Here is a 27,620-nt window from a genome sequence, read left to right on the forward strand (position 1 = left end):
CTCTCCGTCCCTCTCCGTCCGTCCCTCTCCTTCTGTCCCTCTCCTTCCGTCCCTCTCCTTCTGTCCCTCTCCATCCGTCCCCTCTCCTTCTGTCCCTCTCCGTCCGTCCCTCTCCTTCTGTCCCTCCTCCGTCCGTCCCTCTCCGTCCGTCCCTCTCCGTCCCTCTCCTTCCGTCCCTCTCCTTCCGTCCCTCTCCCCTTCCGTCCCTCTCCATATGTCCCTCTCCTTCCGTCCCTCTCCGTCCGTCCCTCTCCTTCTGTCCCTCTCCCTCCCTCTCCGTCCGTCCCCTCTCCCTTCTGTCCCTCTCCTTCCGTCCCTCTCCTTCCGTCCTCTCCTCCCTCTCCGTCCCTCTCCATCCGTCCCTCTCGTCCGTCCTCGTCCCTCTCCATCCGTCCCTCTCCGTCCCTCTCCGTCCCTCTCCATCCGTCCCTCTCCGTCCCTGTCCGTCCTCTCCGTCCGTCCCTCTCCGTCCGTCCCTCTCCGTCCGCCCCTGTCCGTCCGTCCTCTCCGTCCGTCCCTCTCCGTCCCTCTCCGTCCGTCCCTCTCCATCCGTCCCTGTCCGTCCGTCCCTCTCTTTCTGTCCCTCTCCATCAGTCCCTCTCCGTCCGTCCCTCTCCGTCCGTCCCTCTCCGTCCCTGTCCGTCCGTCCCTGTCCGTCCCTGTCCGTCCCGTCCCTCTCCTTCTGTCCCTCTCCGTCCGTCCCTCTCCGTCCGTCCCTCTCCGTCCCTCTCCGTCCGTCCCTCTCCATCCGTCCCTCTCCTTCTGTCCCTCTCGTCCCTTCCGTCCCTCTCCTTCCGTCCCTCTCCTTCTGTCCCTCTCCGTCCGTCCCTCTCCTTCTGTCCCTCTCCGTCCGTCCCTCTCCGTCCGTCCCTCTCCGTCCGTCCGTCCGTCCTTCTCCTTCCGTCCCTCTCCTTCCGTCCCTCTCCTTCCGTCCCTCTCCGTCCGTCCCTCTCCTTCCGTCCCTCTCCGTCCGTCCCTCTCCGTCCGTCCCTCTCCTTCCGTCCCTCCGTCCGTCCGTCCGTCCCTCTCCGTCCGTCCCTCTCCGTCTGTCCCTCTCCTTCCGTCCCTCTCCTTCTGTCCCTCTCCGTCCGTCCGTCCCTCTCCGTCCGTCCGTCCCTCTCCGTCTGTCCCTCTCCATCCGTCCCTCTCCTTCTGTCCCTCTCCATCAGTCCCTCTCCGTCCGTCCCTCTCCGTCCGTCTCTCTCCGTCCGTCCCTCTCCTCTCCTTCCGTCCCTGTCCGTCCGTCCCTCTCCGTCCGTCCCTCTCCGTCCCTCTCCGTCCCTGTCCGTCCCTCTCCGTCCCTCTCCCCTTCCGTCCCTCTCCGTCCGTCCCTCTCCGTCCGTCCCTCTCCGTCCGTCCCTCTCCGTCCGTCCCTCTCCGTCCGTCCCTCTGTCTGTCCCCTCTCCGTCCTCCGTCCGTCCCTCTCCGTCCGTCCTCTCCTCTCCGTCCGTCCGTCCCCTCTCCGTCCCTCTCCGTCCTTCCCTCTCCGTCCCTCTCCTCCGTCCCTCTCCGTCCGTCCCTCTCCGTCCGTCCCTCTCCGTCCGTCCCTGTCCGTCCGTCCCTCGTCCGTCCTGTCCCTCTCGTCCGTCCCTCTCCGTCCGTCCTCGTCCTCTCGTCCTTCTGTCCCTCTCCTTCCGTCCCTCTCCTTCTGTCCCTCTCCATCCGTCCCTCTCCTTCGTCCCTCTCCTCAGTCCCTCTTCCGTCCCTCTCCGTCCGTCTCTCTCCGTCGTCCCTCTCGTCCCTGTCCGTCCGTCCCCTCCGTCTGTCCTCTCCGTCCCTCTCCGTCCCTCTCCGTCCGTCCCTCTCCTCCCTGTCCCTCTCCTTCCGTCCCTCTCCTTCTGTCCCTCTCCATCCGTCCCTCTCCGTCCGTCCCTCGTCCGTCTCCTCTCCGTCCCTCTCCCGTCCGTCCCTGTCCCTCTCCTCCTTCGTCCCTCTCCGTCCGTCCCTCTCCTTCCGTCCCTCTCCGTCCGTCCCTCTCCTTCTGTCCCTCTCCGTCCGTCCGTCCCCTCTCCGTCGTCCCTCTCCGTCCGTCCCTCTCCGTCCCTCTCCTTCCGTCCCTCTCCATCTGTCCCTCTCCTTCCGTCCCTCTCCTTCTCCGTCCCTCTCCGTCCCTCTCCGTCCGTCCGTCCCTCTCCGTCCGTCCGTCCCTCTCCGTCCGTCCCCTCTCCATCCGTCCCCTCTCCTTCTGTCGTCCCTCTGTCCGTCAGTCCCTCTCCGTCCGTCCCTCTCCGTCCGTCCCTCTCCGTCTCCTCCGTCCCTCTCCGTCCCTGTCCGTCCGTCCCTCCGTCCGTCCCTGTCCGTCCGTCCCTCTCCGTCCGTCCCTCTCCGTCCGTCCCTCTCCGTCCGTCCCTCTCCGTCCCTGTCCGTCCCTCTCCGTCCCTGTCCGTCCGTCCCTGTCCGTCCGTCCCTGTCCGTCCGTCCCTCTCCTTCTGTCCCTCTCCGTCCGTCCCTCTCCGTCCGTCCCCGTCCGTCCCTCTCCGTCCCTCTCCGTCCGTCCCTCTCCTTCTGTCCCTCTCCTTCCGTCCCTCTCCTTCTGTCCCTCTCCGTCCGTCCCTCTCCTTCTGTCCCTCTCCGTCCGTCCCTCTCCTTCTGTCCCTCTCCGTCCGTCCCTCTCCGTCCGTCTGTCCTCTCTCCGTCCCTCTCTCTGTCCCTCTCCGTCCGTCCCTCTCCCTTCCGTCCCTCTCCATATGTCCCTCTCCTTCCGTCCCCCTGTCCGTCGTCCCTCTCCGTCCGTTCTGTCCCTCTCGTCCGTCCCTCTCCTCCGTCCCTTCTCCGTCCCTCTCCTTCCGTCCCTCTCCGTCCGTCCCTCTCCATCCTGTCCCCGTCCTCTCCGTCCCGTCTCCCATCCGTCCCTCGTCCATCCGTCCCTCTCCGTCCCTGTCCGTCCCTCTCCATCCGTCCCTCTCCGTCCCCCTCCGTCCGTCCCTCTCCATCCGTCCCTCCTCCGTCCCTCTCGTCTGTCCCTCGTCCGTCCGTCCTCTCTCCGTCCGTCCGTCCCTCTCCGTCTCCGTCCCTCTCCGTCCTTCCGTCCCTCTCTCCGTCCGTCCCTCTCCATCGTCCCTCTCCATCCGTCCCTCTCCGTCTCTCCCTGTCCGTCCCTCTCCGTCCGTCCCTCTCCGTCCGTCCCTCTCCGTCCCTGTCCGTCCGTCCCTCTCCGTCCGTCCTCTCTCCGTCCGTCCCTCTCCGTCCGTCCCTCTCCCTCTCCGTCCGTCCCTCTCGTCCGTCCGTCCCTCTCCGTCCGTCTCTCTCCGTCCGTCCGTCCGTCCCTCTCCGTCCGTCCCTTCCCCGTCTCCGTCCGTCCCTCTCCGTCGTCCCTCTCCTCCCGTCCCTCTCCGTCCCTCTCCCTGTCCTCTCCGTCCCTGTCCGTCCGTCCCTCTCCGTCGTCCCTCTCCGTCCGTCCCTCTCCTTCTGTCCCTCTCCGTCCGTCCGTCCCTCTCCTTCTGTCCCTCTCCATCCGTCCCTCTCCGTCTGTCCTCCGTCCGTCTCCATCCGTCCCTCTCCCTTCTCCGTCCTCTCTCCATCCGTCCCTCTCCTTCCGTCCCTCTCCGTCCGTCCCTCTCCGTCCGTCCCTCTCTCGTCCGTCCCTCTCCGTCCGTCCCTCTCCTTCCGTCCCTCTCCTTCCGTCCCTCTCCGTCCCTCTCCTTCCGTCCCTCTCCGTCCGTCCCTCTCCGTCCCTCCGTCCGTCCCTCCTCCGTCCCTCTCCTTCTGTCCCTCTCTCCGTCCGTCCCGTCTCCGTCCGTCCCTCTCCATATGTCCCTCTCTTCCGTCCCTCTCCGTCCGTCTCCCTGTCCCTCTCCGTCCGTCCTCTCCGTCTGTCCCTCTGTCCGTCCCCTCTCCGTCCGTCCCTCTCCTTCTGTCCTCTCCGTCCGTCCCTCTCCTTCTGTCCCCTCCGTCCGTCCCTCTCCGTCCGTCCGTCCCTCTCCATCGTCGTCCCTCTCCGTCCCTGTCTGTCCTCTCTCCATCCGTCCCTCTCCGTCGTCCCTCTCCATCCGTCCCTCTCCCTCCGTCCCTCTCCATCCGTCCCTCTCCGTCCGTCCCTCTCCGTCCGTCCCTGTCCGTCCGTCCCTCTCCGTCCGTCCGTCCCTCTCCGTCCGTCCCTCTCCGTCCGTCCGTCCTCTCCGTCCTCTCCGTCCCTCTCCGTCCGTCCGTCCCTCTCTCCATCCGTCCCTCTCCGTCCGTCCCTCCGTCCGTCTCCCTCTCCGTCCGTCCGTCCCTCTCCGTCCGTCCGTCCCTCTCCGTCCCTGTCCGTCCCTCCGTCCTCTCCTGTCCGTCCGTCCCTCTCCGTCCGTCCCTCTCCATCCGTCCCCTCTCCGTCTGTCTCTCCGTCCGTCCCTCTCGTCCCTCGTCCGTCCCTCTCCATATGTCCCTCTCCCTCTCCGTCCCTGTCCGTCCCTCTCTTCATCCGTCCGTCCCTCTCCGTCTCCGTCGTCCCTCTCCGTCCGCCCCTCTCCGTCCGTCCCTCTCCGTCCGTCCCTCTCCGTCCGTCCCTCTCCGTCCCTCTCCGTCCGTCCCTCTCCGTCCGTCCGTCATCCTCTCCGTCCGTCCCTCTCCGTCCGTCCCTCTCCGTCCGTCCGTCCCTCTCCGTCCGTCCGTCCCCTCTCCGTCCGTCCCTCTCCGTCCCTCTCCTTCCGTCCCCTCCTCCTTCTTCGTCCCTCCTCCTTCCGTCCCTCTCCGTCCGTCCGTCCCTCTCCGTCGTCGTCCGTCCCTCTCCGTCTGTCCCCTCTCCATCCGTCCCTCTCCGTCTGTCCCTCTCCTCTCTCCGTCCCTCTCCGTCCCGTCCCTCTCCGTCCGTCCCTCTCCGTCCGTCCCTCTCCGTCCGTCCCTCTCCGTCCCTGTCCGTCCCTGTCTGTCCGTCCCTCTCCGTCCGTCCCTCTCCGTCCGTCCCTCTCCGTCCGTCCTCTCTCCGTCCCTCCCTCTCCGTCCGTCCCTCTCCGTCCCTCCGTGTCCCTCTCCGTCCCTCTCCGTCCGTCCGTCCCTCCGTCCCTCTCCGTCCGTCCCTCTCCTTCTGTCCCTCTCCCGTCCGTCCCTCTCCTTCTCTCTCCATCCGTCCCTCTCCGTCCCTCCGTCCCTCTCCTTCTGTCCCTCTCCTTCCGTCCCTCTCCGTCCCCTCTCCGTCCCTCTCCGTCCGTCCCTCTCCCTTCTGTCCCTCTCCGTCCTCCGTCCCTCTCCTTCTGTCCCTCTCCGTCCGTCCCTCTCCGTCCGTCCCTGTCCGTCCTTCCCTCTCCGTCCGTCCCTCTCCGTCCGTCCCTGTCCGTCCCGTTCACTCAGTTGGAGGGGCGACGCTCTTTCCATAATAACTTTAGAGGTCTTTTTCTTACGTTGACAATGACCATCCATCTAGCCGTGAAAGCTTCATGCTGTGTGTGCGCACACGCACACACACAGTTCGTGCCCCAGTTAGTGACATGGCAGCGGGTGGTGTCTAGACAATACGCTGTGCGTGAATGCTTTGTGAGATCAGTGAGGAAAGAGAAGATTGGCTGAGAGAGAGAGAGAGAGAGACAGAGATCCGTCCCTCTCCGTCCGTCCCTCTCCGTCCGTCCGTCCCTCTCCGTCCGTCCCTCTCCGTCCGTCCTCTCCGTCCGTCCCTCTCCGTCCGTCCCTCTCCGTCCGTCCCTCTCCGTCCGTCCCTCTCCGTCCGTCCCTGTCCGTCCTTCCCTCTCCGTCCGTCCCTCCGTCCGTCCCTGTCCGAGAGAGACAGAGAGAGGAGAGAGAGAGAGAGAGAGAGAGACAGTGAGAGAGAGAGAGAGAGAGAGAGAGTGAGAGAGAGAGAGAGAGAGAGAGAGATGGAGAGAGAGAGAGAGACAGAGAGAGAGAGACAGAGAGAGTGAGAGAGAGTGAGACAGAGAGAGTGAGACAGAGAGCGTGAGACAGAGAGAGAGAGAGAGAGAGAGAGAGAGAGAGAGTGAGACAGAGGAGAGAGAGAGAGAGAGAGACAGAGAGAGAGACAGAGAGAGTGAGACAGAGAGAGAGAGACAGACAGAGAGAGAGAGTGAGACAGAGAGAGAGAGACAGAGAGAGAGACAGAGAGAGAGAGACAGAGAGAGAGAGTGAGACAGAGAGAGAGAGAGAGAGAGAGAGAGAGAGAGAGAGAGAGAGAGTGAGACAGAGAGAGAGAGAGAGAGAGAGAGAGAGACAGAGAGAGAGACAGAGAGAGAGAGAGAGAGAGAGAGAGACAGAGAGAGAGAGACAGAGAGAGACGGGGGAGAGAGAGAGAGAGAGAGAGATGGGGAGAGAGACGGGGGAGAGAGAGAGAGAGAGATGGGGAGAGAGAGAGAGACAGAGAGAGAGAGAGAGAGAGAGAGAGAGAGAGAGAGAGAGAGAGAGAGAGAGAGTGAGACAGAGAGAGAGATGGAGAGAGAGAGAGACAGAGAGAGAGAGAGAGACAGAGAGAGAGAGAGAGACAGAGAGAGAGAGAGAGAGAGAGAGACAGAGAGAGTGAGACAGAGAGAGAGAGAGACAGAGAGAGAGATGGCACCCTATCCCCTGCATAGTGCGTAACCTTTGACCTATGGGTTTCCCTACGGGCCCTTGTCAAGGGTAGGGCGCTATGAAGGGAGTAAGGATGCCATTTGGGACTGTCTGTGTGATGTCTCTCATATAGGTCAGTGATTGTAAGGAGGGATTTGAGGGTGAATGTCTCTGATAAGGTCTGGGTTATTAATGGGATCACATAGCCTACATTAGGACTCATTTGACATTCATGTGATTATTGTGTAAGAGATGGATAGATTTCTCCTCCCTTGAAGATCTGTTATTCTCTTTATTAAACTGAAACAGAAGAGTAAATGTTAAAAGAGATCCTCAAGCTGTTTCTTTTAACGGTCTAACTGAATCTCTATTAAACTGAAACAGAAGAGTAAATGTTAAAAGAGATCCTCAAGCTGTTTCTTTTAAAGGTCTAACTGAAGCTCTGTTAAACAGGAAGAAGGAAGAGGATGCAGCTGAGCGATCCAAATGAACAGCATGTTCTTCTCATTCCAAATACCACCCTATTACATTTGTAGTGCACTACTTTTGATGGGCTCGAGTTACTAGGGTGCCATTTCGCTCAGACTACAGCCAGTCTTTGTCTCTCTGTTTTAAGGTTTATATCTGTTGATGGGGCTGTTGATGGGGCTGTTGATGAGGCTGTTGATTGATTAAGCTGTTGATGGGGCTGTTGATTAGGCTGTTGATTAGGCTGTTGATTAGGCTGTTGATTGGGGCTGTTGATGGGGCTGTTGATGAGGCTGTGAGGACATTTGAGTTAAAGAAAGAAACATGAATCTGATTTGTCTTTCTTTCCCACAGAGAAAGCAGCAGCAGCCAATGAGGAGGAGGTACAGAAGGCGGATATCTCATCAACGGGCCAATCAGTCATCGACAAGGAGGCTCTCGGACCAATGATGCTGGAGGTGAGTCTGAGAGCTGCTGCTACTGCTGGGTTGGGCCGGGTTGGGCTGGGTTGGGTTGGGCTGGGCTGGGTTGGGCCGGCTGGGCTGGGTTGGGCTGGGTTGGGTTGGGCTGGGCTGGGTTGGGCTGGGTTGGGTTGGGTTGGGCCGGGTTGGGTTGGGCCGGGCTGGGCCGGGTTGGGTTGGGCTGGGTTGGCCCGGGTTGGGCTGGGGCTGGGCTGGGTTGGGTTGGGCCGGGTAGGGCTGGGTTGGGCTGGGCCGGCTGGGTTGGGCTGGGCCGGCTGGGTCGGCTGGGTTGGGTTGGGCTGGGCCGGCTGGGTTGGGTTGGGCTGGGTCGGCTGGGTTGGGCTGGGTTGGGTTGGGCTGGGTTGGGTTAGGCTAGGCTGGGCTGGGCCCGAGCTGGGTTGGGTTAGGCTGGGTTATATCCAGGCAGTTCGTTCAAAACCAAGGTTGCTTTTACATGCTGACACGTGGGGGTGTTTCCTGCCCGACAGCCTATGGAGCGAGCTAACAGAGTCTGTACTCAGAGAGTGTGGGTGTGAAGCGCTGGTCTCCCTGTCCGTCCCTCCATCCACCGGCAGCCAACAGATGGGAAAGCAGGCAGGAGGGAGAGAAGGGGGAGAGGGAAGGGCAGTGGAGGGGAGGCAGGGGAGAGGGAGGCAGGGGAGAGGGAGAGAGGGAGGCAGGGGAGAGGGGGAGGCAGGGGAGAGGGAGGCAGGGGAGAGGGAGAGAGGGAGGCAGGGGAGAGGGAGAGAGGGAGGCAGGGAGAGAGGGAGGCAGGGGAGAGAGGGAGGCAGGGGAGAGGGGGAGAGGGAGGCAGGGGAGAGGGAGAGAGGGGGCAGGGAGGGAGGCAGGGAGAGAGGGAGGCAGGGGGAGGGGGGGCAGGGGAGAGGGGAGAGGGAGGAGGGGAGAGGGAGAGAGGGGGCAGGGAGAGGGAGGCAGGGGAGAGGGAGAGAGGGAGGCAGGGGAGGGGGAGGCAGGGGAGAGGGGAGAGGGAGGCAGGGGAGAGGGGGAGAGGGAGGCAGGGGAGAGGGGGAGATGGAGGCAGGGAGAGGGGGCAGGGGAGAGGGGGGCAGGGAGAGGGAGGCAGGGGAGAGGGGGAGGCAGGGAGAGGGAGAGAGGGGGCAGGGGGAGATGGAGGGAGAGAGGGAGGCAGGGAGAGGGGGAGGCAGGGGAGAGGGAGAGAGGGAGGCAGGGGAGAGGGGGGGGCAGGGGAGAGGGAGGCAGGGGAGAGGGGGAGAGGGAGGCAGGGGAGAGGGAGAGGGAGGGAGGGGAGAGGGAGGCAGGGGAGAGGGGGGCAGGGGAGAGGGAGGCAGGGGAGAGGGGGAGAGGGAGGCAGGGGAGAGGGAGAGAGAGAGGCAGGGGAGAGGGAGAGAGAGAGGCAGGGGAGAGGGAGAGAGAGAGGCAGGGGAGAGGGAGAGAGGGAGGCAGGGGAGAGGGGTAGAGAGGAAAAGTGGCTATATTTAGCAGAGTTGCATGTGGATTCAGTGACGGTGGACCTCTAGAGCTATAAATAATATCCTGACAGGAGACGTCTCACAGTGAACAGAGGGAATAGCGGAATGGGAGGAGGGAAGAGAGGGCTGAATGAACTGATTCATCAGGCCGGCAGGCAGCGAGGCTGTGGGTGTTGCTTGGCCATTAGACGTCAGAGGCACTTCGGTAGCTGTGCGTATGGCGGTCTGTCGGCTGCGTGGGACAACGGGGACGTTGCTCAGCACACTACAGCAGACCAGTGATTTACAACCTGATGTTATCAGAGCAGTGGAGAAACACCACAGCAGACCAGTGATTTTACAACCTGATGAAATCATAGTACACATTTCTGCTTCATTTGTCTGCAGAAAATGACCAGGAAGAGAGAGGACACACTAACTCAGCATGGCTGTTGTCAGTCAAATAGTCAGCCTGTCAGTTAGCTAGCCAGCCAGTCAGCCTGTCAGTTAGCCAGTCAGTCTGTCAGTTAGCTAGCCAGCCAGTCAGTCTTTCAGTTAGCTAGCCAGTCAGTTAGCTAGTCAGCCTGTCAGTTAGCTAGCCAGCCAGTCAGCCTTTCAGTTAGCCAGTCAGTTAGCTAGCCAGTCAGCCAGTCAGTTAGCTAGCCAGTCAGCCTGTCAGTTAGCTAGCCAGTCAACCTGTCAGTTAGCTAGCCTGTCAATTAGCTAGCCAGTCAACCTGTCAGTTAGCTAGCCTGTCAGGTAGCTAGCCAGTCAGCCTGTCAGTTAGCTAGCCAGTCAGCCTGTCAGTTAGCTAGCCAGTCAGCCTGTCAGTCAGCTAGCCAGTCTGTCAGTTAGCTAGCCAGCCTGTCAGTCAGTTAGCTAGCTAGCCAGTCAGCCTGTCAGTTAGCTAGCCAGTCAGCCTGTCAGTTAGCTAGCCTGTCAGTTAGCTAGCCAGTCAGTTAGCTAGCCAGTCAACCTGTCAGTTAGCTAGCCAGTCAGCCTGTCAGTTAGCTAGCCAGTCAGCCTGTCAGTTAGCTAGCCAGTCAGTTAGCTAGCCAGTCAGTCTGTCAGTTAGCTAGCCAGTCAGCCTGTCAGTGAGCTAGCCAGTCAACCTGCCAGTAAGCTTGCCTGTCAGTTAGCTAGCTAGTCAGCCTGTCAGTGAGCTAGCCTGTCAGTTAGCTAGCCAGTAAGCCTGTCAGTGAGCTAGCCAGTCAGCCTGTCAGTCAGTTAGCTAGCCAGTCAGTTAGCTAGGCAGTCAGTTAGCTAGCCAGTCAGCCTTTCAGTTAGCTAGCCAGTTAGCCTTTCAGTTAGCTAGCCAGTCAGCCTGTCAGTTAGCTAGCCTGTCAGTTAGCTAGCCAGTCAGTTAGCTAGCCAGTCAGCCTGTCAGTTAGCTAGCCAGTCAACCTGTCAGCTAGCTATCCAGTTAGTTAGCTAGCCAGTCAGCCTGTCAGTTAGCTAACTTTGAAGAATATAAAATATATAACAATTTTTTGGTTACTACTTGATTCCATCGTTTTTGATGTCTTCACTATTATTCTACAATGTAGAAACTAGTAAAAATTATGAAAATCCCTTGAATGAGTAGGTGTTCTAAAACTTTTGACCGGTAGTGTGTGTATGTGTATATATGTGCGTGTATTTTTAAGCAAGAAAATGACATACAATGATACAACATACTGGCTGTCCAGATGCTTGTTGAGGGTTACCAGGTGCTTGTTGAGGATTACCAGGTGCTTGTTGAGGATTACCAGGTGCTTGTTGAGGGTTACCAGGTGCTTGTTGAGGATTACCAGGTGCTTGTTGAGGGTTACCAGGTGCTTGTTGAGGGTTACCAGGTGCTTGTTGAGGCTGTCCAGATGCTTGTTGAGGGTTACCAGGTGCTTGTTGAGGGTTACCAGGTGCTTGTTGAGGATTACCAGGTGCTTGTTGAGGGTTACCAGGTGCTTGTTGAGGATTACCAGGTGCTTGTTGAGGGTTACCAGGTGCTTGTTGAGGGTTACCAGGTGCTTGTTGAGGGTTCCCAGGTGCTTGTTGAGGGTTACCAGGTGCTTGTTGAGGGTTCTCAGGTGCTTGTTGAGGGTTCTCAGGTGCTTGTTGAGGGTTACCAGGTGCTTGTTGAGGGTTCTCAGGTGCTTGTTGAGGGTTCTCAGGTGCTTGTTGAGGGTTACCAGGTGCTTGTTGAGGGTTCTCAGGTGCTTGTTGAGGGTTCTCAGGTGCTTGTTGAGGGTTCTCAGGTGCTTGTTGAGGGTTACCAGGTGCTTGTTGAGGGTTCTCAGGTGCTTGTTGAGGGTTCTCAGGTGTTCTTGTTAAATCCACTTCAATCAGTGTAGATGAAAGGGGAGGAGATTTTTAAGCTTTGAGATAATTGAGACATGATTGTGTTTGTGTGACAATTCAGAGGGTGAATGGGCAAGACAAAAGATTTAAGTGCCTTTGAACGAGGTATGGCAGTAGGCGCCAGGCGCACCGGTTTGTGACAAGAACTGCAATGCTGCTGGGTTTTTCACATTTTTCAACAGTTTCACGTGACGAATGGTCCAACCACCCAAAGGACATCCAGCCAACTTGACACAACTGTGAGGAACATTGGAGTCAACATGGGCCAGCATCCCTGTGGAACGCTTTCCACACCTTGTAGAGTCCATGACCCGAAGAATTGAGGTGGTTCTGAGGGCAACAGAGGGTGCAACTCAATAATAGGATGGTGTTCTAAATGTTTTGTACACTGAATGAATAGTAATTATGACAGTTACCATTTCCTCCAGCTCACACATGGGTACAGTTGGACGTCATTCACCTGGGAAAGGGCTGTTTGTTTATTCAGAGCAGGATGGTAGAATCCCAGCTGTAATGGCAGAACCAGAGACAGGAGCAGAACCAGAGACAGGAGCAGAGACAGGAGCAGAGACAGGAGCAGAGACAGAACCAGAGACAGAACCAGAGACAGGACCAGAGACAGGACCAGAGACAGGAGCAGAGACAGGAGCAGAGACAGGAGTAGAGACAGGAGCAGAGACAGGAGCAGAGACAGAAGCAGAGACAGAAGCAGAGACAGGAGCAGAGACAGGAGCAGAGACAGGAGCAGAGACAGGAGCAGAGACAGAACCAGAGACAGGAGCAGAGACAGGAGCAGAGACAGGAGCAGAGACAGGAGCAGAGACAGAACCAGAGACAGAACCAGAGACAGAACCAGAGACAGGAGCAGAGACAGAACCAGAGACAGAACCAGAGACAGGAGCAGAGACAGGAGCAGAGACAGAACCAGAGACAGGAGCAGAGACAGAACCAGAGACAGGAGCAGAGACAGGAGCAGAGACAGGAGCAGAGACAGAACCAGAGACAGAACCAGAGACAGGAGCAGAGACAGGAGCAGAGACAGGAGCAGAGACAGGAGCAGAGACAGAACCAGAGACAGAACCAGAGACAGGAGCAGAGACAGGAGCAGAGACAGGAGCAGAGACAGAACCAGAGACAGGAGCAGAGACAGGAGCAGAGACAGAACCAGAGACAGAACCAGAGACAGAACCAGAGACAGGAGCAGAGACATGACCAGAGACATGACCAGAGACAGAACCAGAGACAGGAGCAGAGACAGGAGCAGAGACAGGAGCAGAGACAGGAGCAGAGACAGGACCAGAGACAGGAGCAGAGACAGGAGCAGAGACAGAAGCAGAGACAGAAGCAGAGACAGGAGCAGAACCAGAGACAGGAGCAGAGACAGGAGCAGAGACAGAACCAGAGACAGGAGCAGAGACAGGAGCAGAGACAGGAGCAGAGACAGAACCAGAGACAGAACCAGAGACAGAACCAGAGACAGGAGCAGAGACAGAACCAGAGACAGAACCAGAGACAGGAGCAGAGACAGAACCAGAGACAGGAGCAGAGACAGGAGCAGAGACAGAACCAGAGACAGAACCAGAGACAGGAGCAGAGACAGGAGCAGAGACAGGAGCAGAGACAGGAGCAGAGACAGAACCAGAGACAGGAGCAGATACAGGAGCAGAGACAGAACCAGAGACAGAACCAGAGACAGGAGCAGAGACAGGAGCAGAGACAGGACCAGAGACAGAACCAGAGACAGGAGCAGAGACAGGAGCAGAGACAGAACCAGAGACAGAACCAGAGACAGAACCAGAGACAGGAGCAGAGACATGACCAGAGACATGACCAGAGACAGAACCAGAGACAGGAGCAGAGACAGAACCAGAGACAGGAGCAGAGACAGGAGCAGAGACAGGAGCAGAGACAGGAGCAGAGACAGAACCAGAGACAGGACCAGAGACAGGAGCAGAGACAGGAGCAGAGACAGGAGCAGAGACAGGAGCAGAGACAGGAGCAGAGACAGAACCAGAGACAGGAGCAGAGACAGGAGCATAGACAGGAGCAGAACCAGAGACAGGAGCAGAGACAGACCAGAGACAGGAGCAGAGACAGGAGCAGAGACAGAACCAGAGACAGGAGCAGAGACAGGAGCAGAACCAGAGACAGGAGCAGAGACAGAACCAGAGACAGGAGCAGAGACAGGAGCAGAACCAGAGACAGGAGCAGAGACAGGAGCAGAGACAGGAGCAGAGACAGGAGCAGAGACAGGAGCAGAGACAGGAGCAGAGACAGGAGCAGAGACAGAACCAGAGACAGACAGAACCAGAGACAGAACCAGAGACAGGAGCAGAGACAGAACCAGAGACAGACAGAACCAGAGACAGAACCAGAGACAGGAGCAGAGACAGGAGCAGAGACAGGAGCAGAGACAGGAGCAGAGACAGGAGCAGAGACAGGAGCAGAGACAGGACCAGAGACAGGAGCAGAGAACCAGAGACAGGAGCAGAGACAGGAGCAGAGACAGGAGCAGAGACAGGAGCAGAGACAGAACCAGAAACAGGAGCAGAAACAGGAGCAGAGACAGAACCAGAGACAGAACCAGAGACAGAACCAGAGACAGGAGCAGAGACAGGAGCAGAGACAGGAGCCGAGACAGAACCAGGGACAGGAGCAGAGACGGGGGCAGAGACAGGAGCAGAGACAGACAGAACCAGAGACAGAACCAGAGACAGAACCAGAGACAGGAGCAGAGACAGGAGCAGAGACAGGAGCAGAGACAGGAGCAGAGACAGAACCAGAGACAGGAGAGACAGGAGCAGAGACAGGAGCAGAGACAGGAGCAGAGACAGGAGCAGAGACAGGAGCAGAGACAGGAGCAGAGACAGAACCAGAGACAGAACCAGAGACAGAACCAGAGACAGGACCAGAGACAGAACCAGAGACAGGAGCAGAGACAGAACCAGAGACAGGAGCAGAGACAGGAGCAGAGACAGGAGCAGAGACAGAACCAGAGACAGAACCAGAGACAGGAGCAGAGACAGGAGCAGAGACAGGAGCAGAGACAGGAGCAGAACCAGAGACAGGACCAGAGACAGGAGCAGAGACAGGAGCAGAGACAGACCAGAGACCGGACCAGAGACCGGACCAGAGACAGGAGCAGAGACAGGAGCAGAGACAGGAGCAGAGACAGGAGCAGAGACAGGAGCAGAGACAGGAGCAGAGACAGGAGCAGAGACAGAACCAGAGACAGAACCAGAGACAGGAGCAGAGACAGGAGCAGAGACAGAACCAGAGACATGACCAGAGACAGGACCAGAGACAGGACCAGAGACAGGACCAGAGACAGGACCAGAGACAGAACCAGAGACAGAACCAGAGACAGAACCAGAGACAGGAGCAGAGACAGAACCAGAGACAGGAGCAGAGACAGAGACAGGAGCAGAGACAGAACCAGAGACAGGAGCAGAGACAGAACCAGAGACAGACAGAACCAGAGACAGACAGAACCAGAGACAGGAGCAGAGACAGAACCAGAGACAGGAGCAGAGACAGGAGCAGAGACAGGAGCAGAGACAGAACCAGAGACAGGAGCAGAGACAGGAGCAGAGACAGGAGCAGAGACAGAACCAGAGACAGGAGCAGAGACAGGAGCAGAGACAGGAGCAGAGACAGGAGCAGAGACAGAACCAGAGACAGAACCAGAGACAGGAGCAGAGACAGGAGCAGAGACAGGAGCAGAGACAGAACCAGAGACAGAACCAGAGACAGGAGCAGAGACAGAACCAGAGACAGAACCAGAGACGGGAGCAGAGACAGAACCAGAGACAAGAGCAGAGACAGGAGCAGAGACAGAACCAGAGACAGGAGCAGAGACAGAACCAGAGACAGAACCAGAGACAGGAGCAGAGACAGGAGCAGAGACAGGAGCAGAGACAGGAGCAGAGACAGGAGCAAGGACAGAACCAGAGACAGAACCAGAGACAGGAGCAGAACCAGAGACAGGAGCAGAGACAGGAGCAGAGACAGGAGCAGAGACAGGAGCAGAGACAGAACCAGAGACAAGAGCAGAGACAGAACCAGAGACAGGAGCAGAGACAGAACCAGAGACAGGAGCAGAGACAGAACCAGAGACAGAACCAGAGACAGGAGCAGAGACAGGAGCAGAGACAGGAGCAGAGACAGGAGCAAGGACAGAACCAGAGACAGAACCAGAGACAGGAGCAGAGACAGGAGCAGAGACAGGAGCAGAGACAGGAGCAGAGACAGGAGCAGAGACAGGAGCAGAGACAGGACCAGAGACAGGACCAGAGACAGAAGCAGAGACAGAAGCAGAGACAGAACCAGAGACAGAACCAGAGACAGAACCAGAGACAGGAGCAGAGACAGAACCAGAGACAGAACCAGAGACAGGAGCAGAGACAGGAGCAGAGACAGGAGCAGAGACAGGAGCAGAGACAGAACCAGAGACAGGAGCAGAGACAGACAGAACCAGAGACAGGAGCAGAGACAGGAGCAGAGACAGGAGCAGAGACATGAGCAGAGACAGAACCAGAGACAGAACCAGAGACAGAACCAGAGACAGGAGCAGAGACAGGAGCAGAGACAGGAGCAGAGACAGGAACAGAGACAGGAGCAGAGACAGAACCAGAGACAGAACCAGAGACAGAACCAGAGACAGAACCAGAGACAGGAGCAGAGACAGGAGCAGAGACAGGAGCAGAGACAGAACCAGAGACAGGAGCAGAGACAGGAGCAGAGACAGGAGCAGAGACAGGAGCAGAGACAGAACCAGAGACAGACAGAACCAGCGACAGAACCAGAGACAGAACCAGAGACAGGACCAGAGACAGAACCAGAGACAGGAGCAGAGACAGGAGCAGAGACAGGAGTAGAGACAGAACCAGAGACAGGACCAGAGACAGGAGCAGAGACAGGAGCAGAGACAGGACCAGAGACAGGACCAGAGACAGGAGCAGAGACAGAACCAGAGACAGAACCAGAGACAGGAGCAGAGACAGAACCAGAGACAGGACCAGAGACAGGACCAGAGACAGGACCAGAGACAGAACCAGAGACAGGAGCAGAGACAGGAGCAGAGACAGGAGCAGAGACAGGAGCAGAGACAGGAGCAGAGACAGGAGCAGAGACAGGAGCAGAGACAGGAGCAGAGACAGGACCAGAGACAGAACCAGAGACAGAACCAGAGACAGGAGCAGAGACAGGAGCAGAGACAGGAGCAGAGACAGGAGCAGAGACAGAACCAGAGACAGGAGCAGAGACAGACAGAACCAGAGACAGGAGCAGAGACAGGAGCAGAGACAGGAGCAGAGACATGAGCAGAGACAGAACCAGAGACAGAACCAGAGACAGAACCAGAGACAGGAGCAGAGACAGGAGCAGAGACAGGAGCAGAGACAGGAACAGAGACAGGAGCAGAGACAGAACCAGAGACAGAACCAGAGACAGAACCAGAGACAGAACCAGAGACAGGAGCAGAGACAGGAGCAGAGACAGGAGCAGAGACAGAACCAGAGACAGGAGCAGAGACAGGAGCAGAGACAGGAGCAGAGACAGGAGCAGAGACAGAACCAGAGACAGACAGAACCAGCGACAGAACCAGAGACAGAACCAGAGACAGGACCAGAGACAGAACCAGAGACAGGAGCAGAGACAGGAGCAGAGACAGGAGTAGAGACAGAACCAGAGACAGGACCAGAGACAGGAGCAGAGACAGGAGCAGAGACAGGACCAGAGACAGGACCAGAGACAGGAGCAGAGACAGAACCAGAGACAGAACCAGAGACAGGAGCAGAGACAGAACCAGAGACAGGACCAGAGACAGGACCAGAGACAGAACCAGAGACAGGAGCAGAGACAGGAGCAGAGACAGGAGCAGAGACAGGAGCAGAGACAGGAGCAGAGACAGGACCAGAGACAGGACCAGAGACAGGAGCAGAGACAGGAGCAGAGACAGGACCAGAGACAGAACCAGAGACAGGAGCAGAGACAGGAGCAGAGACAGGGGCAGAGACAGGAGCAGAGACAGACAGAACCAGAGACAGAACCAGAGACAGAACCAGAGACAGGAGCAGAGACAGGAGCAGAGACAGGAGCAGAGACAGAACCAGAGACAGGAGCAGAGACAGGAGCAGAGACAGAACCAGAGACAGACAGAACCAGAGACAGACAGAACCAGAGACAGAACCAGAGACAGGAGCAGAGACAGGAGCAGAGACAGGAGCAGAGACAGAACCAGAGACAAAACCAGAGACAGAACCAGAGACAGGAGCAGAGACAGACAGAACCAGAGACAGGAGCAGAGACAGAACCAGAGACAGGAGCAGAGACAGGAGCAGAGACAGGAGCAGAGACAGAACCAGAGACAAAACCAGAGACAGAACCAGAGACAGGAGCAGAGACAGACAGAACCAGAGACAGAACCAGAGACAGGAGCAGAGACAGGAGCAGAGACAGAACCAGAGACAGGAGCAGAGACAGAACCAGAGACAGGAGCAGAGACAGAACCAGAGACAGGAGCAGAGACAGGACCAGAGACAGGACCAGAGACAGGACCAGAGACAGAACCAGAGACAGGAGCAGAGACAGGAGCAGAGACAGAACCAGAGACAGAACCAGAGACAGGAGCAGAGACAGGAGCAGAGACAGGAGCAGAGACAGGACCAGAGACAGGGCTAGAGACAGGACCAGAGACAGGACCAGAGACAGGACCAGAGACAGGAGCAGAGACAGGAGCAGAGACAGGAGCAGAGACAGAACCAGAGACAGGAGCAGAGACAGACAGAACCAGAGACAGGAGCAGAGACAGGAGCAGAGACAGAACCAGAGACAGGAGCAGAGACAGGAGCAGAGACAGGACCAGAGACAGGAGCAGAGACAGGAGCAGAGACAGGACCAGAGACAGGAGCAGAGACAGGAGCAGAGACAGACAGAACCAGAGACAGAACCAGAGACAGAACCAGAGACAGAACCAGAGACAGAACCAGAGACAGGACCAGAGACAGGACCAGTGTCAACATGACTGAGAAGACACATGACCTGGTAGTGGACCAGTGTCAACATGACTGAGAAGACACTTGACCTGGTAGTAGACCAGTGTCAACGTGACTGAGGAGACACATGACCTGGTAGTAGACCAGTGTCAACGTGACTGAGGAGACACATGACCTGGTAGTAGACCAGTGTCAACGTGACTGAGGAGACACATGACCTGGTAGTAGACCAGTGTCAACATGACTGAGAAGACACATGACCTGGTAGTGGGCCAGTGTCAACATGACTGAGAAGACACATGACCTGGTAGTGGACCAGTGTCAACATGACTGAGAAGACACATGACCTGGTAGTAGACCAGTGTCAACGTGACTGAGGAGACACATGACCTGGTAGTAGACCAGTGTCAACGTGACTGAGGAGACACATGACCTGGTAGTAGACCAGTGTCAACGTGACTGAGGAGACACATGACCTGGTAGTAGACCAGTGTCAACATGACTGAGAAGACACATGACCTGGTAGTAGACCAGTGTCAACATGACTGAGAAGACACATGACCTGGTAGTGGACCAGTGTCAACATGACTGAGAAGACACATGACCTGGTAGTAGACCAGTGTCAACATGACTGAGAAGACACATGACCTGGTAGTAGACCAGTGTCAACATGACTGAGAAGACACATGACCTGGTAGTAGACCAGTGTCAACATGACTGAGAAGACACATGACCTGGTAGTAGACCAGTGTCAACATGACTGAGAAGACACATGACCTGGTAGTAGACCAGTGTCAACATGACTGAGAAGACACTTGACCTGGTAGTAGACCAGTGTCAACATGACTGAGAAGACACATGACCTGGTAGTGGGCCAGTGTCAACATGACTGAGAAGACACATGACCTGGTAGTGGACCAGTGTCAACATGACTGAGAAGACACATGACCTGGTAGTAGACCAGTGTCAACGTGACTGAGGAGACACATGACCTGGTAGTAGACCAGTGTCAACGTGACTGAGGAGACACATGACCTGGTAGTAGACCAGTGTCAACGTGACTGAGGAGACACATGACCTGGTAGTAGACCAGTGTCAACATGACTGAGAAGACACATGACCTGGTAGTAGACCAGTGTCAACATGACTGAGAAGACACATGACCTGGTAGTGGACCAGTGTCAACATGACTGAGAAGACACATGACCTGTTAGTAGACCAGTGTCAACATGACTGAGAAGACACATGACCTGGTAGTAGACCAGTGTCAACATGACTGAGAAGACACATGACCTGGTAGTAGACCAGTGTCAACATGACTGAGAAGACACATGACCTGGTAGTAGACCAGTGTCAACATGACTGAGAAGACACTTGACCTGGTAGTAGACCAGTGTCAACATGACTGAGAAGACACATGACCTGGTAGTAGACCAGTGTCAACATGACTGAGAAGACACATGACCTGGTAGTAGACCAGTGTCAACATGACTGAGAAGACACATGACCTGGTAGTAGACCAGTGTCAACATGACTGAGAAGACACATAGCCTGGTAGTAGACCAGTGTCAACATGACTGAGAAGACACATGACCTGGTAGTAGACCAGTGTCAACATGACTGAGAAGACACATGACCTGGTAGTAGACCAGTGTCAACATGACTGCGTAGACACATGACCTGGTAGTAGACCAGTGTCAACATGACTGAGAAGACACATGACCTGTTAGTAGACCAGTGTCAACATGACTGAGAAGACACATGACCTGGTAGTAGACCAGTGTCAACATGACTGAGAAGACACATGACCTGGTAGTAGACCAGTGTCAACATGACTGAGAAGACACATGACCTGGTAGTAGACCAGTGTCAACATGACTGAGAAGACACATGACCTGGTAGTAGACCAGTGTCAACATGACTGAGAAGACACTTGACCTGGTAGTAGACCAGTGTCAACATGACTGAGAAGACACATGACCTGGTAGTAGACCAGTGTCAACATGACTGAGAAGACACATGACCTGGTAGTAGACCAGTGTCAACATGACTGAGAAGACACATGACCTGGTAGTAGACCAGTGTCAACATGACTGAGAAGACACATAGCCTGGTAGTAGACCAGTGTCAACATGACTGAGAAGACACATGACCTGGTAGTAGACCAGTGTCAACATGACTGAGAAGACACATGACCTGGTAGTAGACCAGTGTCAACATGACTGCGTAGACACATGACCTGGTAGTAGACCAGTGTCAACATGACTGAGAAGACACTTGACCTGGTAGTAGACCAGTGTCAACATGACTGAGAAGACACATGACCTGTTAGTAGACCAGTGTCAACATGACTGAGAAGACTCATGACCTGGTAGTAGACCAGTATCAACATGACTGAGAAGACACATGACCTGGTAGTAGACCCTGTCTCAACCTGACTGAGAAGACACATGACCTGGTAGTAGATCAGTCTCAACCTGACTGAGAAGACACATGACCTGGTAGTAGACCAGTGTCAACATGACTGAGAAGACACATGACCTGGTAGTGGGCCAGTGTCAACATGACTGAGAAGACACATGACCTGGTAGTGGACCAGTGTCAACATGACTGAGAAGACACATGACCTGGTAGTAGACCAGTGTCAACGTGACTGAGGAGACACATGACCTGGTAGTAGACCAGTGTCAACGTGACTGAGGAGACACATGACCTGGTAGTAGACCAGTGTCAACATGACTGAGAAGACACATGACCTGGTAGTGGACCAGTGTCAACATGACTGAGAAGACACATGACCTGGTAGTAGACCAGTGTCAACATGACTGAGAAGACACATGACCTGGTAGTAGACCAGTGTCAACATGACTGAGAAGACACATGACCTGGTAGTAGACCAGTGTCAACATGACTGAGAAGACACATGACCCGGTAGTAGACCAGTGTCAACATGACTGAGAAGACACATGACCCGGTAGTAGACCAGTGTCAACATGACTGAGAAGACACTTGACCTGGTAGTAGACCAGTGTCAACATGACTGAGAAGACACATGACCTGGTAGTAGACCAGTGTCAACATGACTGAGAAGACACATGACCTGGTAGTAGACCAGTGTCAACATGACTGAGAAGACACATGACCTGGTAGTAGACCAGTGTCAACATGACTGAGAAGACACATAGCCTGGTAGTAGACCAGTGTCAACATGACTGAGAAGACACATGACCTGGTAGTAGACCAGTGTCAACATGACTGAGAAGACACATGACCTGGTAGTAGACCAGTGTCAACATGACTGCGTAGACACATGACCTGGTAGTAGACCAGTGTCAACATGACTGAGAAGACACTTGACCTGGTAGTAGACCAGTGTCAACATGACTGAGAAGACACATGACCTGTTAGTAGACCAGTGTCAACATGACTGAGAAGACTCATGACCTGGTAGTAGACCAGTATCAACATGACTGAGAAGACACATGACCTGGTAGTAGACCCTGTCTCAACCTGACTGAGAAGACACATGACCTGGTAGTAGATCAGTCTCAACCTGACTGAGAAGACACATGACCTGGTAGTAGACCAGTGTCAACATGACTGAGAAGACACATGACCTGGTAGTAGACCAGTGTCAACATGACTGAGACGACACATGACCTGGTAGTAGACCAGTGTCAACGTGACTGAGAAGACACATGACCTGGTAGTAGACCCGTGTCAACATGACTGAGAAGACACATGACCTGGTAGTAGACCAGTGTCAACATGACTGAGACGACACATGACCTGGTAGTAGACCAGTGTCAACATGACTGAGACGACACATGACCTGGTAGTAGACCAGTGTCAACATGACTGAGAAGACACATGACCTGGTAGTAGACCAGTGCCAACATGACTGAGAAGACACATGACCTGGTAGTAGACCAGTGTCAACATGATTGAGACGACACATGACCTGGTAGTAGACCAGTGCCAACATGACTGAGAAGACACATGACCTGGTAGTAGACCAGTGTCAACATGACTGAGAAGACACATGACCCTGTAGTAGACCAGTGTCAACATGACTGAGAAGACACATGACCCGGTAGTAGACCAGTGTCAACATGACTGAGAAGACACATGACCTGATAGTAGACCAGTGTCAACATGACTGAGAAAACACATGACCTGGTAGTAGACCAGTGTCAACATGACTGAGAAGACACATGACCTGGTAGTAGACCAGTGTCAACATGACTGAGAAGACACATGACCCGGTAGTAGACCAATGTCAACATGACTGAGAAGACACATGACCTGGTAGTAGACCAGTGTCAACATGACTGAGACGACACATGACCTGGTAGTAGACCAGTGTCAACACGACTGAGAAGACACATGACCTGGTAGTAGACCAGTGTCAACATGACTGAGAAGACACATGACCTGGTAGTAGACCAGTGTCAACATGAATGAGAAGACACATGACCTGGTAGTAGACCAGTGTCAACATGAATGAGAAGACACATGACCTGGTAGTAGACCAGTGTCAACATGACTGAGAAGACACATGACCTGGTAGTAGCCCAGTGTCAACATGACTGAGAAGACACATGACCTGGTAGTAGCCCAGTGTCAACATGACTGAGAAGACACATGACCTGGTAGTAGACCAGTGTCAACATGACTGAGAAGACACATGACCTGGTTGTAGACCAGTGTCAACATGACTGAGAAGACTCATGACCTGGTAGTAGACCAGTGTCAACATGACAGAGAAGACACATGACCTGGTAGTAGACCAGTGTCAACATGACTGAGAAGACACATGACCTGGTAGTAGACCAGTGTCAACATGACTGAGAAGACACATGACCTGGTAGTAGACCAGTGTCAACATGAATGAGAAGACACATGACCTGGTAGTAGACCAGTGTCAACATGACTGAGAAGACACATGACCTGGTAGTAGACCAGTGTCAACATGACTGAGAAGACACATGACATTGTAGTAGACCAGTGTCAACATGACTGAGAAGACACATGACATTGTAGTAGACCAGTGTCAACATGACTGAGACGACACATGACCTGGTAGTAGACCAGTGTCAACATGAATGAGAAGACACATGACCTGGTAGTAGACCAGTGTCAACATGACTGAGAAGACACATGGCCTGGTAGTAGACCAGTGTCAACATGACTGAGAAGACACATGACCTGGTAGTAGACCAGTGTCAACATGACTGAGAAGACACATGACCTGGTATGAAAGACAAGACAAAACAAAACAAGATGGGAAATATTATCAACATTACATTGCACTTTTCACTGGCTGTCCCTCAGGTTGTGGCAGGAGGACACATATTTGGCTGCCAAAACTGCACATTTTGGCTTTTCACCCAATAAATATTAGATTTTTTCTTCATCTTTTATAGTTTCAAATTCGTTCTATTGAATTATAATTTTGGGAAAGAAATATTCTCTTAGGTCTGAGTATTTGTCACAGTGTAATAGGAAATGCAGCTCTGTCTCTACCTCTCCCCTGGAGCAGAGTGAGCGCAGCCTGTCTCTATAGCCAGACTGTCCTCTCTGGGCAGCCAGGTTGGTCTTTGACGACCGGTCTCTATAGCCAGACTGTGCTCACTGAGTCTGTACCTAGTCAGTGTTTTCCTCCGTTTTCTATCAGTCGCAGTGGTCAGATAGTCTGCCACCATGTACTGTCTGTTTAGAGCCAAATACCATTGAAGTTGACTTTGATTTGTTGTGGTGTCTTTCCAATAGGTGATATATTTTTATTTTCGTTTTGTGATGATTTGGTTGGGCCAGATTTTCTGAGTGCTGTTCTGAGGCTCTATGGGGTTGGTTTGGGTTAGTGAACTGAGCCTCAGAACCAGCTGGCTGAGTGCTGTCCTGAGTCTCTATGGGGTTGGTTTGGGTTAGTGAACTGAGCCTCAGAACCAGCTGGCTGAGTGCTGTCCTGAGGCTCTATGGGGTTGGTTTGGGTTGGTGAACTGAGTCTCAGAACCAGCTGGCTGAGTGCTGTCCTGAGGCTCTATGGGGTTGGTTTGGGTTGGTGAACTGAGCCTCAGAACCAGCTGGCTGAGTACTGTCCTGAGGCTCTATGGGGTTGTTTTGGGTTGGTGAACTGAGCCTCAGAACCAGCTGGCTGAGTGCTGTCCTGAGGCTCTATGGGGTTGGTTTGGGTTAGTGAACTGAGCCTCAGAACCAGCTGGCTGAGGGGACTCTTCTCTGGTTTCATCTCTTGACATTGTAGAGCTGTGTGATGGAATGTTTTGGGGTCACTTGTTTTTAGATGGTTGTAAAATTTGATGGCTCTTTTTCTATTTGAATGAGGAGGGGGTATTGGCCCAATTCTGCGTTATTTTGAGTTTTTCTTTGCACTTGCAATACAGTCTTACAAAACTCTGCATGCAGTATTTCAATTGGATGTTTGTCCCATTTGGTAAATTCATTATTAGAGATTGGACCCCATACTTCACTGCCTACTTCTCTCTCTCTCTCTCCCTCTGTCTCTCTCTCCCTCTGTCTCTCTCTCTCTCTCTCTCTCTCTCTCTCTCTCTCTCTCTCTCTCTCTCTCTCTCTGTGTTTCTGTCTGTCCCCTCTCTTCCCCTCCCTCCCCCTCTGTCTCCCCCTCTGTCTCTCTGTCTGTCCCCCTCCCTCTCTCTCCCTCTGTGTCTCTGTCTGTCCCCCTCTCTCTCCCCTCCCTCCCCTCTGTCTCTCTGTCTCTCTGTCTGTCCCCCTCTCTCTCTCCTCCCTCCCCCTCTGTCTCTCTGTCTCTCTGTCTGTCCTCTCTCTCTCTCTCTCTCTCTCTCTCCTCTCTCCCTCTGTGTTTCTGTCTGTCCCCCTCTCTCTCTCCTCCCTCCCCCTCTGTCTCTCTGTCTGTCCCCCTCTCTCCCCTCCCTCCCCCTCTGTCTCTCTGTCTCTCTGTCTGTCCCCCTCTCTCTCTCCTCCCTCCCCCTCTGTCTCTCTGTCTCTCTGTCTGTCCCCCTCTCTCTCTCCTCCCTCCCCCTCTGTCTCTCTGTCTCTCTGTCTGTCCCCCTCTCTCTCTCTCCCTCTGTCTCTCTGTCTGTCCCCCTCTCTCTCCTCCCTCCCCCTCTGTCTCTCTTTCTCTCTGTCTGTCCCCCTCTCTCTCTCTCCCTCTGTGTCTCTGTCTCTCTGTCTGTCCCCCTCTCTCTCTCCTCCCTCCCCCTCTGTCTCTCTGTCTGTCCCCCTCTCTCTCTCCTCCCTCCCCCCTCTGTGTCTCTGTGTCTCTGTCTGTCCCCCTCTCTCTCTCCTCCCTCCCCCTCTGTCTCTCTGTCTCTCTGTCTGTCCCCCTCTCTCTCTCCCTCTGTGTCTCTGTCTCTCTGTCTGTCCCCCTCTCTCTCTCCTCCCTCCCCCTCTGTGTCTCTGTCTCTCTGTCTGTCCCCCTCTCTCTCCCCTCCCTCCCCCTCTGTCTCTCTGTCTCTCTGTCTGTCCCCCTCTCTCTCTCTCCCTCTGTGTCTCTGTCTCTCTGTCTGTCCCCCTCTCTCTCCCCTCCCTCCCCCCTCTGCCACCATAGTCACCCAGTACAGTCCATTAACTCTCAGGCCTTGGTAACAAAGCTATCGTTAATATCCCGCCCCTGTCGCTTTCTATGAACACAACAATAAGCAGGTCATTTGTGTTGGTTTTATTAAGCGGTATTGTTTAGTACATTTCCTGCAACGTTCCGTTGTTCAGCTAGCGAGGTCAAAGGTCATTTCTCAGAGTGATCCATCGAGTCGACATCTGTGTCTGAAATGGCACCCTTTCCCCTACTTTGGCACCCTTTCCCCTACTTTTGACTGTAAAGGGAATATGAAGCCATTTGAGGTACAGACGATGTCTTTTTTTAGTTTAAATACCCTGCTGAATCCGGAGACCACTCTACTCAAACCTCTCCCTCTCCCTTGGTCTCTACTCAAACCTCTGCCTCTTCATTGGTCTCTACTCAAACCTCTCCCCCTCCCTTGGGTCTCTACTCAAACCTCTTCCTCTCCCTTGGCCTCTACTCAAACCTCTCCCTCTCCCTTGGTCTCTACTCAAACCTCTGCCTCTTCATTGGTCTCTACTCAAACCTCTCCCCCTCCCTTGGGTCTCTACTCAAACCTCTTCCTCTCCCTTGGCCTCTACTCAAACCTCTTCCTCTCCCTTGGTCTCTACTCAAACCTCTTCCTCTCCCTTGGTCTCTACTCAAACCTCACCCTCTTTCTTGGTCTCTACTCAAACCTCTTCCTCTCCCTTGGTCTCTACTCAAACCTCTCCCCCTCCCTTGGGTCTCTACTCAAACCTCCTCTCCCTTGGTCTCTACTCAAACCTCCTCTTCCTTGGTCTCTACTCAAACCTCTCCCCCTCCCTTGGGTCTCTACTCAAACCTCTTCCCCCCTTGGCCTCTACTCAAACCTCTTCATCTCCCTTGGTCTCTACTCAAACCTCTTCCTCTCCCTTGGCCTCTACTCAAACCTCTTCATCTCCCTTGGTCTCTACTCAAACCTCTCCCTCTCCCTTGGTCTCTACTCAAACCTCTCCCTCTCCCTTGGTCTCTACTCAAACCTCTCCCTCTCCCTTGGTCTCTACTCAAACCTCTCCCTCTCCCTTGGACTCTACTCAAACCTCTCCCTCTCACTTGGGTCTCTACTCAAACCTCTCCCCCTCCCTTGGGTCTCTACTCAAACCTCCTCTCCCTTGGTCTCTACTCAAACCTCTTCCTCTCCCTTGGTCTCTACTCAAACCTCTCCCCCTCCCTTGGGTCTCTACTCAAACCTCTTCCTCTCCCTTGGCCTCTACTCAATCCTCTTCATCTCCCTTGGTCTCTACTCAAACCTCTCCCTCTCCCTTGGTCTCTACTCAAACCTTTCCCTCTGCCTTGGTCTCTACTCAAACCTCTCCCTCTCCCTTGGTCTCTACTCAAACCTCTCCCTCTCCCTTGGTCTCTACTCAAACCTCTCCCCCTCCCTTGGGTCTCTACTCAAACCTCTTCCTCTCCCTTGGCCTCTACTCAATCCTCTTCATCTCCCTTGGTCTCTACTCAAACCTCTCCCTCTCCCTTGGTCTCTACTCAAACCTTTCCCTCTGCCTTGGTCTCTACTCAAACCTCTCCCTCTCCCTTGGTCTCTACTCAAACCTCTCCCTCTCCCTTGGGCTCTACTCAAACCTCTCCCTCTCCCTTGGTCTCTACTCAAACCTCCTCTCCCTTGGTCTCTACTCAAACATCTCCCTCTCACTTGCGTCTCTACTCAAACCTCTCCCTCTCCCTTGGTCTCTACTCAAACCTCTCCCTCTCACTTGGGTCTCTACTCAAACCTCTCCCCCTCCCTTGGGTCTCTACTCAAACCTCCTCTCCCTTGGTCTCTACTCAAACCTCCTCTTCCTTGGTCTCTACTCAAACCTCCTCTCCCTTGGTCTCTACTCAAACCTCTTCCTCTCCCTTGGTCTCTACTCAAACCTCT

At 55.0% G+C, this 27,620-nt stretch overlaps 1 protein-coding gene across 1 annotated transcript in view; it reads left to right on the forward strand.

The window, feature by feature from the left end:
• The window catches only part of LOC115127600 (nuclear receptor coactivator 2-like), a 352,732-nt gene that overhangs the window by 118,712 nt on the left and 206,400 nt on the right, over window positions 1-27,620 (forward strand). The window contains exon 4 of the mRNA XM_065006881.1: window positions 7,294-7,397. Within this exon, the coding sequence (XP_064862953.1) occupies window positions 7,294-7,397 (104 nt within the window). The remainder of the gene's footprint in view (window positions 1-7,293; window positions 7,398-27,620) is intronic.

The sequence above is a fragment of the Oncorhynchus nerka genome, linkage group LG22 (assembly GCF_034236695.1).
Source record: "Oncorhynchus nerka isolate Pitt River linkage group LG22, Oner_Uvic_2.0, whole genome shotgun sequence".
NCBI lineage: Eukaryota > Metazoa > Chordata > Actinopteri > Salmoniformes > Salmonidae > Oncorhynchus > Oncorhynchus nerka.